This window comes from Mus musculus, chromosome X (assembly GCF_000001635.26).
Source record: "Mus musculus strain C57BL/6J chromosome X, GRCm38.p6 C57BL/6J".
Lineage (NCBI taxonomy): Eukaryota > Metazoa > Chordata > Mammalia > Rodentia > Muridae > Mus > Mus musculus.
The window spans coordinates 12034785-12048189 of record NC_000086.7 but is presented as its reverse complement, the minus strand read 5'-3'; the positions used below and the strand labels follow the sequence as shown (position 1 = coordinate 12048189).

Below are 13405 nucleotides of genomic sequence, written 5' to 3'. Positions count from 1 at the left end.
TCGAACACCCCCATTGCCCGTCTTTCCACTTTCCTCCTGATTTCCCAGTATATGGCTGGGCAGGAAGGGAAGGCTGGGTGGCCCCACAACCTTGCCAACGAACCTTCCAGGCTCCCGCTGCCTCAGTCATCAGGATTTGTGAGCACCTGAGCCCAGTGGGTGGGGGAGAGCAGGAAGAACCAGTTTCTGTCCTCTTGTCCTGGCCCTTTGAAGAAAGTTACCACTTGGCATTTTGAGGGTTAACCTATTTGCCATTTGAATGTGGGATAATTAAAATATTAATGCTTTGAAAACATAATTGTTATATCTTTAAAAACTGAAGCCGCTCCAGTGATCAGTGCTAACAATGGGCTTTTCTTTCTGCATCGGCTACAACTGTGTAACGCCTGCTTCTTCTGCCCCTCCCCCGCCCGGCACCGCCCCCTCCCCCTCCGTATTTAGGCTTGCCTGTGCTCTCAGGCTCTCCGCCCATGAAGAGCCTTTCATCCACCAATGCAAGTGGCAAAAAGCAGACTCAGCCAAGCTGCACGCCAGCCTCAAGGCTGCCTGCCAAACAGCAGAAAATTAAAGAAAGCCAGAAGACAGATGTGCTGTGCACAGGGGAAGACGAGGATTGCCAGGCTGCCTCCCCGCTGCAAAAATACACAGACAACATCGAGAAGCCATCCGGGAAGAGACTGTGCAAAACCAAGCACTTGATACCTCAGGAGTCCAGGAGGAGCTTGCAGATCACAGGCGACTACTATGTGGAGAACACTGACACTAAGGTACCTTCTGCCCTGCTCCCCACCTTGTGCCTGCTTCTTATGAAGGAAGCTCCCATCTTCCTGGACTGCACTCCCTTGCCACCGCTCCTGTCTTAGAGGGGCATGTGCACTGGGTGGCCATGAAGTTTCAAATTAGTAAGAGTGAAACCCCACCCCACCCCTCCTCTGACCGACCATCCCCCCCCCCCCAAAAAAAAGACAAGTGTCTTTCTCTGTGGGTTTATCACTTGAAGAGGAAAGGGAGAAGAAGCAATGGGGGTGTTAAAGGGTCACAGTCTTACCTGTGCATACTGCTTACTCTCGTGACAGATGACTGTGCGGAGATTCAGAAAACGACCTGAGCCCAGTTCGGACTACGATTTGTCACCACCAGCCAAGCAGGAGCCAAAGCCCTTTGACCGTCTACAACAATTGCTACCGGCCACCCAGGCCACCCAGCTGCCACGCTCAAATTCTCCTCAAGAGACCACCCAGTCTCGCCCCATGCCGCCAGAAGCTCGGAGACTTATTGTCAATAAGAATGCTGGCGAGACCCTCCTGCAGCGGGCTGCCCGGCTAGGCTATGAGGTGAGTGTATACTTGTGGGTACTGGGAATCCGAAGCATCCAGCTGCTGCTGCTGCAGGCTGGGTGCAGGAGCTTCAGGGAGGGCCTTGGAGAGCGGAGCCCAGCCCCTCTACATCAGGAGGTGTTCCAAGGCCCAGCAGGATGTTTGTATCATACCCACTCTGGCTGTTGGCTCTTTGTTTTTTTGGTTTTTGGGGTTTTTGTTTGTTTTGTTTTGTTTTGTTTTTTTCGAGACAGGGTTTCTCTGTGCAGCCCTGGCTGTCCTGGAACTCACTTTGTAGACCAGGCTGACCTTGAACTCAGAAATCCTCCGCCTGCCTCTGCCTCCCAAGTATTGGGATTAAAGGCATGCGCCACCACTGTTGGCTCTTTGGTAGCTAGGTCTGTCAGGGTAGAAAAACCAAAGCAAGCCTCAGATGTTCTGTTCCTGTTCAGGCAGGTAAGCCAGCCATGCCACGCTTGCTCCCTTAGCTCTGAAAGAAAGTCTGACATAACCCAGGACTTGGCAACTGAGGTAAATTGTAATGATTTCTTTTGGTTTGTGATTAAAAGGGGTGTAGAGAAGCTATCAGCTCTATTTAGGGTGGCTTATGCTATTGCTGGTAGAAAGGTGGTCTTGAGGAGTCGGAAGTGACTGTGGGGATGGTTGGTGTGGACCCACTGCTGTTGGGGAAGCAGCCCTGACTGGAATGACATCTGAGAGAGGGAGGCAACCTGAGGGGCTCTGCCCCAAACTCATTGCTGCCAACTGGACCTGTGCCCTCAGTGTTGGCCCGCCTGAGTGTGCTCCCAAGCCTGCATGATCCACAGTAATCCATTTTCCCTCTCATCTTCTTTGGGCTTGCAACTGCTGTTCTCTGCACTTTCGGTTGACAAAAGTTGCAGGGGGACTACAGATCTTGGAAAGATACTGACCCTGAACAGTGACGGCAAAGCCCAGCCCTGTCCCATCACCACCTTCCCCAGCTCTTCTTGGTTGGACTCTTCGCTCCAAAGGCTCCAGGGGGACCCTTCCTGCAGTTCAGAACCCCCTAGAGCTAACCTCCTATTTCTGCCCCTGTATGCCCGCCACGCCCACTTACCAATTGAAATTGTGGTGCAATAGGCCACGGGGCAAAGGCCTTTCTTCTTCTTTTTTTAATGCTGACATCAGCCCCCTGGGAGTTGGATGGTCAGAATGAAATGCAGTTCAGCAAGCTGTGTGTGGAGGTGTGAAGGAAAAGGGTGAATACCCTGGCCCACCTTTGGCTAGGGCCAGCAGGATTTAGCCGGCACCCTGACATCCTTTCATTCTGATAACCATTGTACTTCGAGGTGGGATCGCCTAGCCCTACAATAACCAGTGACGGAAATCCCAGCCTGGGAATTGTAGCTTTGTAGGTGGGAACTTGAGGGAAGGATGGTCCTTGGGTGCACTTGTGTTTCTGGTTGTGTGTGCTGTTGTTTGCATTAATACATCTGTGTTTTATATCTCAGGACTAGCTCAGAGATAGCTAGAAGGAAAGATTGGTTATCAGCTCAGTTACTGTGGTTTAAGTGCAAGTGGCCGTTGGTTGTTTAACCGCAAGCAGAGAGAGAGAGCATCACCACCTAGGACAAGGGTGAGGCTTCGTGCTCTGCATCGATTTCCTTTCAAGGAGCTTCACCAGTGCTCCACTTGGGCTTCTGGCAAGCTCACCAAAGGAGCCGGTGAGGGAATGAGGGCTCCCTCAAGGGCAGCGGGCTTCTTTGCTCATAGAGAAACAAGGCTTCTTTCTTAGCCCTTTGATCTCGGCATCATTTCCAAAGGTCTTACACCTTTGCAAAGAGAAATGGCGAGGCTCAAGAGACCCTTGTGGCTTCTCTAAGGAATAGTTGTTATGCAGCCGGTAGGTCTGAGGTCTCTGCGAAGGAGCACTTTTTTAGGCTCTGTTCCTTTGATGGCCCGGGGAATATTTACTGAACTTCTCCATGCAGGCACGTGGAATTTTCAATCTGTAAATTTCAATCCCGGGTGATTTAACTGTTAATGTTAACCATTTCACTCACCCAGAGTCTGCCTTTCCTGGGTTTCTTTTGGCAGAATGTACGGTGTTGGATGATAGGCCATTCAGATGCGGCAATTTCAAACTTTCTAAATGAAGGGCAATTTCCTGGTCCTGTAGGGAACTGTTGGAAACCTGCAGCTATGGAGTTCTTCCAGCAGTGAACTTTACTACTGTTTTCCTAGTTGGCTAAAGTACAGTAAAAACGAAAGTCCTCTCCCCCGACCCTCATTCTCTTTCAGCTAGTGTGTGTCTAGGGGTTTACAGCACCCCATCTCTTCAGGGGTGTCTTAACTAGATAGACCGCTGATCAGGCAGGCAGGCAAGGGACACTGAACATTGTTTGTCTCCTAAGAAGGCTTCTATTTCTCTTGCTAAAATACCAGCATGCAACCACATGCTTGTGCATTTAGTGGTGATGGTTAAATTTTCTATGAATTAAATAAATCATGTTTTTAAAAAAGTTAATGAGGCATTTAATTAATTAACAATGTCGAGTTTATGGCCTTTATGGTTACATTTTGCGGTTAATGGCATTCGGCTTATGGCCTCTTAACAGAATTGTCCAACAAAAACAGTTTGATTTTTGTTTAGGAATGGGTGGGTTGTCCTTCAAACACCCATTTCTGATGCAAAAAATAACAAGAGAGATGTATCAGGCGGCACACATCTTCCCCATTCTCTGTTGGGAACAGCAGTTGGCATCTGTAAAGAGGCCACCCTTCCACCTAGGAGAGTGGTATTAGCTTGCATGACCTCAGCAGTGGGGTCGGAGGGATGCTGCTGGTAACAGCTGGATTGAAGCCCTCTAGCTGGAGCTTTTCATTGGGCCTTTCGAGGCTTCCCAGCAGACCTGGGAATTGGTTTGAGTGATGAGTCGAATAGTTCCCCTTGGTTGGGAATCTTAACCCCTCTGGACCACAGTCTCCCAGAGTGTTGGATGAGAACACTCCCACTTTTCTTCCTGGAGTTTCCTAGGCTGTGGAGAGTGGTGTGGGGCAAGATCTCACGCCAAGTGACATCAGTGTAGCTGAGTGAGGATAGGCCATGGCAAATACCTCACCTAGTGTGTGGCCACTGCTACCTTCCCAGCCTTCCTACGGGGAAAAGAGCGAATCGACTTGGCCTTCTGCTCTGGCTTCTTTCATTTCTAGGTTCCCTCAGATCTGCCCTGTAGCAAGATAGGCTTCCAGGTGAGGGCCATAATTGTCAGAACAAATAAACCCTGGGTTGAGAGAGGACACTGGGCAGACCGCCGGGATCCACATAAATTGATCTTTGCACAGCAGTCAGTGGCGCTCGCCGATCCCAGAGTCACGTGATGAGGTCTCTTCCTGGCTGGGGCACACAGCTCATTAGATTGCAGCCGTCCACTCGAGTCTGGCTAGCGAGGGCCTGCTAAAAGAGCAGCAGCTTCATACGGTATCCTGGATACCGGTGCTCAGGGCAGGTGGCCTGGGAGCTCAGAGCATTGTGGGCTTTCTGGCAGGTTAGAACCTGAAGGAAGAAACACCGAGCCAGGCATGCCTTTTCTCTTCCTCCCCTTGTTTTAGAAAGGAGCCGCCGTGGTGACCTGAAGCAGCACGGCACAGATGGTCAGATTTCCCAGCATGCAGCTTTAGGCTCACAGGGAGGCATCTGGAACATTCTAGTTAGGACCTAAGTGACCCTTACCTTTGACTGAACTGTCCTAGAAAGGGCATAAGAGATTTTTTTCACAACCCACCTCATGTCTATGAGTGGCCAGCAGGAGCCATGTCTAACAGATAAGTTTCCCCAGTGTTACCTGTGAGGTTTCCCTTTCACTGATAGGCCATGTGTTAGGCCACCCCCACACTTACCCCCATTCTTAGAAGTTAGGACTGATCTACTTGGCATGACTTAGAGGAAGATAGCGTAACCTGTTTCCTGGCGACAGATACTGTTCAATGTGTTTGAAAACTTGCTTAATCATGGTAATAAGACATGGAATAAATTACTGCCGTGCTTACTGGGAGTGGTTCATATTAATATTTTAACTTGCTAAAGAACTGAGATTAATAATAGTGATTTGGATGCAGACTCTTGACACTGACCGCCTTCCGCAGAGGGGGAGGGGCGGGCTTGTTCTAGTTTGTTCTACTATGTGATCTATCTGATTCTTGTCACTGACGTAGGTAAATAAGAGTGTATTTCATTGATTCAGTCTTGAGTAGAATGAGAAGTGAGGAAAGGTGGGTCATTTGAGGTCTTAGTGTCCTTGGTGGTGTGACTGAATAAAGCCCAGAGCATGGCCTAGCAAGCAAAGGCTCTCCTGCTGCACTACTCCCCGCCTCCCCAGCTCTCTGTATGCCTTTTTTCCTCACGTGACTGTTTCTTGGGGGGGGGGTTGTTTTGTTTCTTTGTTATTAAGAGTGGATTTTGCTTTATATCCCAGGCTTGCCACTAAGGCTGGCATCAAACTTAAAAGTCATCCCCCTGCCTCAGTCTCTTGAGTGCTGGGATTACAGGTGTATCCCACCTCACTTAGCTTCATGCCACTCCTTGGTGATGTCTAAGATACCTGGCAAGAAGCCCCAACTAGAGCCCTGCCTCTCATCCAGAGGCCTGGCTGCCCAACCTCTGCCTCCCCTCTGTACACAGGGCTGGAATCTACCTGACCCACCCTGGGTTGCGGGGTGTGGTGACAACTTTTCCATTTTGCTTGCCTTTGATCACTCTCACTTTTATCTAAACTTGGCTGTTTATTATCTATAATGGCCCTGTGAAACATAAATGCCATTGTACAGGTGAATGCACCCTTGGATTTGTTTTGTTGAGGCAGGGTCTCACGGTATATCTTAGACCAGTCTCAGATTCTTGTTGGTCCGGTGGCCTCAGCCTCCCGAGCATTAGCAATTACAGGTGGGAGCCACCATGCCTAGCTTTGAATGAGCCCTTTTGAGACCTATGCAGCTGAATCTCTGCATGCTCCCTCAGCACTGAGCCAAGTAGATTGGGGCCTCATAGCTTTGGGCCACACAGAGCCCTTCACACTGTTCTGAGCCCCTCAATAAACATCCAGGCACCACCCAAACCAAAGTGGGTTCTCAGGCCCCAGTGTGCAGTCTTAGAACTATGAAGAAGTCTTCCTTGTGAGGTGACTGTGTGGTGATTGGATGGTATTTCCTGTTCCCTCCCCACAGGAAGTGGTCTTATATTGCCTGGAGAACAAGGTCTGTGATGTCAATCATCGAGACAATGCTGGCTACTGTGCTCTGCATGAAGCTTGCGCCAGGGGATGGCTCAACATCGTGCGCCACCTCCTTGAATATGGCGCTGATGTCAACTGCAGTGCCCAGGATGGAACCAGGTCAGTGGTGTGTCTCCTTGCATCCTCATCCTTCCTTTAGAGGAACAGACGGTAGCTCTAAGGGGATGCAGAGAACCCCTGAGAGAGAGAGAGAGAGAGAGAGAGAGAGAGAGAGAGAGAGAGAGAGAGAGAAAGGGAGAGATCGCACCTGCACAAATTCCAGTCTAGAAGTGAACTGAACAGGTTTTCCTGGCACGTGTAGACAAACCCCTCCTAGTCTTGGCCAGTTCTGTAGTTCTCCCACAGACCAGGACCCTCCATAGAGGCTATGTCTTCCTGAAGAGTCAGAGGGTGCTGCCTTTTCAAACCCTAAACTGTTCATTACCATCTGGGAAGTCATATTCAAAGTACTTGTGAGCTGAAACACCCCTGGCAACAGACTAAAGACCACATGTCCCTCCCTCCACTGCTTCCTCAGTCACCACCCACATCCAGGCCCTGGTATTCACTTGGTGCTTAACCTCTGCTCTGAGTCAGCACAGCATCTTGAGGGGTACACTGCTGGGAGACGGGGCATAGATAGCTAAAGGTAACCTGTGAATCTTTTAGGCTTTTGTTTTGTTTTGTTATTTGGACACAGTCTTTCTATGTAGCCTTGCTTATCCTAGAATCACTCTGTACACCAGGCTGGCCTTGAAATCACAGAGATCTGCCTGCCTCTGCCTCCTGAGTGTCCTGGTTTCCTAATAACATTGACTCCTGTGTCCTCCTTTGAATATACCACTGTCAGGCCCTTAAGACACTTTCATCATAGACTTAAGTTCTTCCTTAGGCCTAAGGATAAAATAGATGTGTACTTGAGAGCTGACCCTTCACTGGTACTTTAGAAGAGAGCTGCTTCTTTGACTTTGAGCCAGTCGTTTATACCCGGGTGCTCACTGTAGGTGGTGTGTCTTTGCTTCTAGCTTAGAAGGTGGTGTGTGTGTGTGTGTATTCACACAAGCTTAATGTCACTGTGTGTCTCTTCCCAGGCCTCTGCATGATGCTGTGGAGAATGACCACTTAGAAATTGTACGATTGCTTCTTTCCTATGGTGCTGACCCTACTTTGGCCACATACTCAGGGAGAACCATCATGAAAATGACCCACAGTGAACTTATGGAGAAGTTTTTAACAGGTATGATGTAGTCCAATGAATAATCTTACTCAAAAGTTTGACTCACCTGTGCACAGTATGGTTTCGGGCACCTACAGTCCTAGATACTCTGAGAGCATAAGGATGGAAGATCATGCATGTAAGGCCAGCCAGACTGACTTATGAAGGCCTGGTAGTTGAACACTTAGCACAGGGAAAGCCCTGGGCTCTCACTCACACCACCTAAGGAGTGGATGGGGTGGGAAGAGATGGGAACTGTATATTTTGATTTGGGTGTGACTAGGCAGAATGCAAAGGTTGTTTGTTTGGTTGGTTGGTTGGTTTTTGATGGTGTAATCCTGTTATAGTGAGGCCATTTGGCTTCTTCATGGTAGCGTTCTTTGATTGTTTGTTTAGTTTCCCTTTCTAGAAATCTCCTTTTTCCCGAAGTATGGCTCATAAGTTTACATAGCAAGTCTGTATGGAGTCACACAATCTGATGGGCATGCAGTTTGGGGTGATGTTGTTTGATCTTAGGGTAAAGCCATCTTTTAAGCCCCAGGCGCTAGGAGATTCCCCTAAACAGAAGCACAGAGGGTTTTATGACTCTCAGGCGCACTTACAGTTTGCATTCCTTATCAGACATTCTGGGAAGGGATTCCCTCAGCTGGACCATGACCCACTCATGCCCATCTTGAGTTGGACTCACTGGGAGAAGTTACTCAGTTGATCAGAGACAAGGTGTAGAAATACAGTTCTTCCTTGGTTTTATAGGCAAAAGCTGCAGAGCTTCTTCGCTCTCATTTGGTAGGCCAGGGTGGCCTGTCCCTCGGCAAGTCAGGATAACAGTTATGTACCACAGAAGGCTTCTAAGAATTGAGAGGCTACGTGCAGACCCATTCATAAAATAGCCTATCATGAGTTCATAGGAGAAATGCACCCTAAGTAGATCAGCATTTTGTTATTGTCAAGTGACGTTTTGTTTCGTGTGGGGACAGGAGCCCATAGTGGGGCCCAGGCTGGCCTCAAACTTTCTGGGATTATAGTTGTGCGACACCACACCTAGTGATCTTCCATCACTACCCCTGTTTCTCTGCAGACTATTTAAATGACCTGCAGGGTCGCAGTGAAGATGACACCAGCGGCGCTTGGGAGTTCTATGGCAGCTCTGTGTGTGGTAAGCAGCTTTTTATTGTGGGGAGTGGATGGCTTCCAATGTCTATGCCTACCCGGAGGGAGGGCGGTGGGCACTGGAAAAACTTGGTCACTGGAGAAGATTGTTAGAGGTCTGGATGTGGTGGTGCGGCTGAAATCTTCTGTAGTTAACGGATCCCTCTCTCTCATTTGTCTTACATTAGAACCAGATGACGAAAGTGGGTACGATGTTTTGGCTAATCCCCCAGGACCAGAAGACCCAGATGAGGAAGAGGATACCTATAGCGATTTGTTTGAGTTTGAGTTTGCTGAAAGCTCCCTCTTGCCGTGTTATAACATCCAAGTGTCTGTCGCTCAGGGGTGAGCATGGCTATTTCTGGCACAAAGTGGCCAAGCTGCTTCTAAGGCAGTTTGTCCCATTAGGCAGATGAAGGTAGATGAGTGGGTGGCTCCTTAGCTGTCGGCAAACTTTGGCTTAGGGTCCAGATTGCTTGATTATTTATGCCCAGTGGAGATGGGGCTTAACCATAGCATGGTATAGGTTGCCCTCATGAGAAAGCAGGAGCTTAGAGCCACCATCTTGGATATTACAGTTGTCACCCATTCCCGAACAAATCACCCTAGGAACTCCCCCAAGACTTGAGGTATAATTGGATTGTAGTGATAATCTACCTCCTTATCTAAGAATAGGACAGTCACACTTGGAATCCTTAATGTGTCCTCAGATTTGGTTAGATCCCATGTGTCCCCTATGGGTGTGCTGCTGCACCTTCATACCGTCCTCTGGGGCATACATCTCAAGAAACAGCTATGCTGTGCTATGTGGGGACAAAAGTGTTTAATGAGTAATAATCTCCTCAGCTCTGAAACGATAAACACATATGCCATCACAAACAGCGACAGAAATTCTGAAGGGTATTAGCTAGCTATTAAGAGTATTAAGAAAAACCGGGTGTGGTGGCACACGTCTTTAATCCCAGCACTTAGGAGGCAGAGGCAGGTGGATTTCTTGAGATCGAGGCCAGCCTGGTCTACATGAAGCATGAAGCAAGTTTTAGCTAGAGCTGGGTGAGCAGGACTTTTTCTCCATTTGTTTCCATCCTCAGCAGACACAGTGAAGCTTGTTCAAATCCTAGTACAGGTTCTTCGTAGGAAACGAGATCTGGCCTGAGTTCTTTCAGCTGCAGTTACTCTCCTTACCTCAAAGTCCAGTGATGAGCTATGGTGGGAGAGAGCCAGTGGGAGGGTTGACCAAAAGACAGCTGGCCCTGGTTAGTACTCAAAAGTAGTCAGGGTACTGTAGTACCTTTCCATTTGGCCAGAAATCTAAGTCCCACCCCTTTCTATTTTCTAGGCCACGAAACTGGCTTCTGCTCTCAGACGTGCTCAAGAAGTTGAAAATGTCCTCCCGGATATTCCGTAGCAATTTTCCCAATCTGGAAATTGTCACCATTGCAGAGGCGGAGTTTTACCGACAGGTCTCAACAAGTCTCTTGTTCTCCTGCCCCAAAGACCTGGAAGCCTTCAATCCTGAAAGCAAGGAGCTGTTGGATCTGGTGGAATTCACCAATGAGCTCCAGACACTGCTGGGCTCCTCTGTGGAGTGGCTCCACCCTAGTGACACGGGCCATGAAAACTACTGGTGAGCCACCTGCCCCGCCCACCCACTGTGTACAGTGTGTTATAGTGTTAATCCTTGTGCATATGTGTCATAATACAACAATTTCTGTAAAGAAAGGACACTATTACATATGAAAATATCTCTTCTTTATATAAGAGAAGTTACTCCGGTCAGAAGAACCCAGAAGCCCGTGTTTTCTTTCTAAAATTTTAAGTCAGTTTTTATGAAGCTGTTGAAATGTCTTTATTTTTCAGTGTACACATGCTTTGAAATGTATGTTCGTTTTTACTTGGAACATTTTTCTTTTCTGTTCTTTTCTAAGGAGAAAAAAATAAATGAATAAATGAATAAATGAAAAGGAGCTCTGTGCTTGGCGTAATTTCATACAAAGCTCTGGTGGCGGGCCATGGGTGTATTGTGTGGTGAGGACTATGTGTTTGGTTTGCTGGAGTGAATTGGGTGAAGGCACTTGGTGGTGGTATACTTTTATGTTTTGTTTACAGAGTACCTGCTCACACCAGGTAAATGCTATTGGACGTGATCCAGTGGTATGTAATATAAATTCAAACCATATCCACACACAACAACTAATTGTAAGAAACTTTTGTATCCTAATTTAAAAGCTGTGAAATTACTTTTCACACATCAAACCGGATTGTTTATATGTTTAAACATTTTATGCTCTTATTTAAAGAAGACTTTGAGCTATTTTTTTCTGTACTCTGTAAAATATTGAAAACTAACATAATATGTTGAGGTTGCTTGAAAATGTACATAAAACTAAAATTTTCTGAATTGTGTGTTTATGTTTGAAATCTGTGTTTTAACTTTGTAAGTAAATTCTCTGCCTTTGTATTTATATTTTACAAAAATTTTTCTTAAAAGGCAATAAACCTGTTGAGGAAAGGAGCAAATTGAAGTACTTTGCATCCTTTGTATTCCGGAAGTAGTTAGCCATTGTCACGGGCTTTCCTGTACATGAGGATGATGGAGTCCCTGTGGGCAACTTGTAAACAAGTTCGTCTCCACAAATCAAAGTAGACTAAGGCCTTTAGGGAAGCTATTCTGAGAATATGATTCATCATCTCATTCTGGGAGTGTGATTCTTAGATCTCTCTCTCTCTCTCTCTCTCTCTCTCATCCCTTTTTGAGGTTTTGGGGATCAAAACCAGACCCTCACACATGCTAAACAACTATACTACCATTGAACCCATCCCTACGTTTATTTTAGAAAGTGTTCTCACTTTCTTCCTGGGCTCAGATTCAATCATCCTGCTTCACCCTTCTGAGTAGCTGGGGTTATAGGCATGTACCAGCATACCCAGCCTCAGGTCTTCTGTCCCTTTCTCCTTTGATTGCCCTGGCTCACTTAAATTCCTTTTGACCCTCACCTACTGCAGTGCCACATCCATTATATCTTGGGCCTTTAGGAGAGCTTTTCCCTGAAATGCTATCGTTATTGTCACTTTTCTTCCTCTAGGCCTTTTTGTTTTGGTTCTCTGTTTAGCCTGACCAGCAAGGTCTGCAGTTTCAACATTTCTACTGCTGTTACTTTTTTCTAGCACTATCTACTCGTATTGTCAATCGGTTCATTCCACAGTCCTTTAACTCCATTCTTCTACAGACAAGGCTGGGAAGCTGGACTCCCTTGCAGCTTGTTTTACCCTCCAACAGCAGAAACGAATCAAAACAGAAGGATGGATTAGGGAAGCTTCCAGTTACTGCTGTAGCATTCCAACATCCAGTTATTAAGTAGAGTCTTAAGTACACCAAGATGGGGAGGAAGGTAGAGATTGGGGGAGGCCTGCAAATGCTATGGCCTGACAGGCAAGCAAATCAAGACATGGTTGGGAATGAGGAAATGTAGTGTGGTTGGATAACTCCATGTGTATTAGAGAAATGTTTGTTGGGAAGATGGATTACCAAGTGAAGTTTGGACTATATGTGGAAAAAAGGCAACGGGTTGGTTTTTGATCAACTTTTATGATCATGAGAAAAAACCCTACACAAGCATTTTTCAGCAGAGAGAAGTTCTTGTCATCCAGTGTCAACAGTCTCCCCACTCCAGGCTGATTTTGGTGAGATTTGGTTACGCAGATCGTCACCTCATATGTAGGCAGAAAGGCCAAAATGGGGGGAAAAATGGATAGGAAGCAAGACCAGCCGAGCAGTGCTGCCCACAGCAGCGAGCAAGGCAGAAGAGTTCATGGTAAGCTGAAACTACTCTAAGAGAATAAAAGGCTGCCAGGAGCTTCAAGGGAAATCCGCACCAAAATTCCAAGGTTATTTCAGCTGGAAGCAAAGGGAGAGTCCCAAGTGGGGCCTTGAAGGATGTGGGGACCAAAGGAGCTCAATGTGGGCAAACTGAGCTTCTGCCTTAAGGCTTTTGGGAAAGCTGGTAGAGAGCGTCCACGAAGCCTTCCGGAAGTTGAGAACAGGTTTTAAAAGCTTGGGTTGATGAGATGGCTCAGCTGGAGTGGGTGCCTGCCACCAAGCCTGATGACCTGAGTTCCATTCCTGGGACCCACGTGGAGGAAGGAGAAAACCTACTCCAAGTTGTCCTTTGACCTCTGTATATGCTCCGTGACACATGCACACACACATAAAAGATGAACATAATAAAATTTTAGCCAGAGGTGGCATTCAACCTTAATCCAACACCTGGGATGGGAGGCAGCAGTGGGTGCTCAGTCTCTGTATGAGACCAAGTTCCTGGCAGACAAGGCTCCATAGGAAAACCTTACTCCTGAAAATGGGCTGGGGGTGGGTGGGTAGTGGTACCATGAGCCATTAATCCCAGCACTCAGGAGGCAGAGGCAAGTGGATCTCTGAGTTCTAGGCCAGCGTGGTCTACAGAGTGAGTTCC

General features: G+C 47.4%; 1 protein-coding gene across 14 annotated transcripts in view; it reads left to right on the top strand.

Annotated features, from left to right (window-relative positions):
• Bcor (BCL6 interacting corepressor) overlaps positions 1-11453 on the top strand; it is a 123780-nt gene extending 112327 nt beyond the window's left edge. For all 14 annotated transcript variants that reach the window (XM_017318623.2, NM_001168321.1, XM_017318621.2 and 11 more), the window contains 7 exons: positions 442-767; positions 1077-1334; positions 6522-6688; positions 7660-7805; positions 8863-8940; positions 9122-9278; positions 10273-11453. In XM_017318623.2, coding sequence (XP_017174112.1) covers positions 442-767; positions 1077-1334; positions 6522-6688; positions 7660-7805; positions 8863-8940; positions 9122-9278; positions 10273-10564 — 1424 coding nt within the window. In that variant the 3' untranslated portion in view covers positions 10565-11453. The remainder of the gene's footprint in view (positions 1-441; positions 768-1076; positions 1335-6521; positions 6689-7659; positions 7806-8862; positions 8941-9121; positions 9279-10272) is intronic.
• Positions 11454-13405: the final 1952 nt, after the last annotated feature.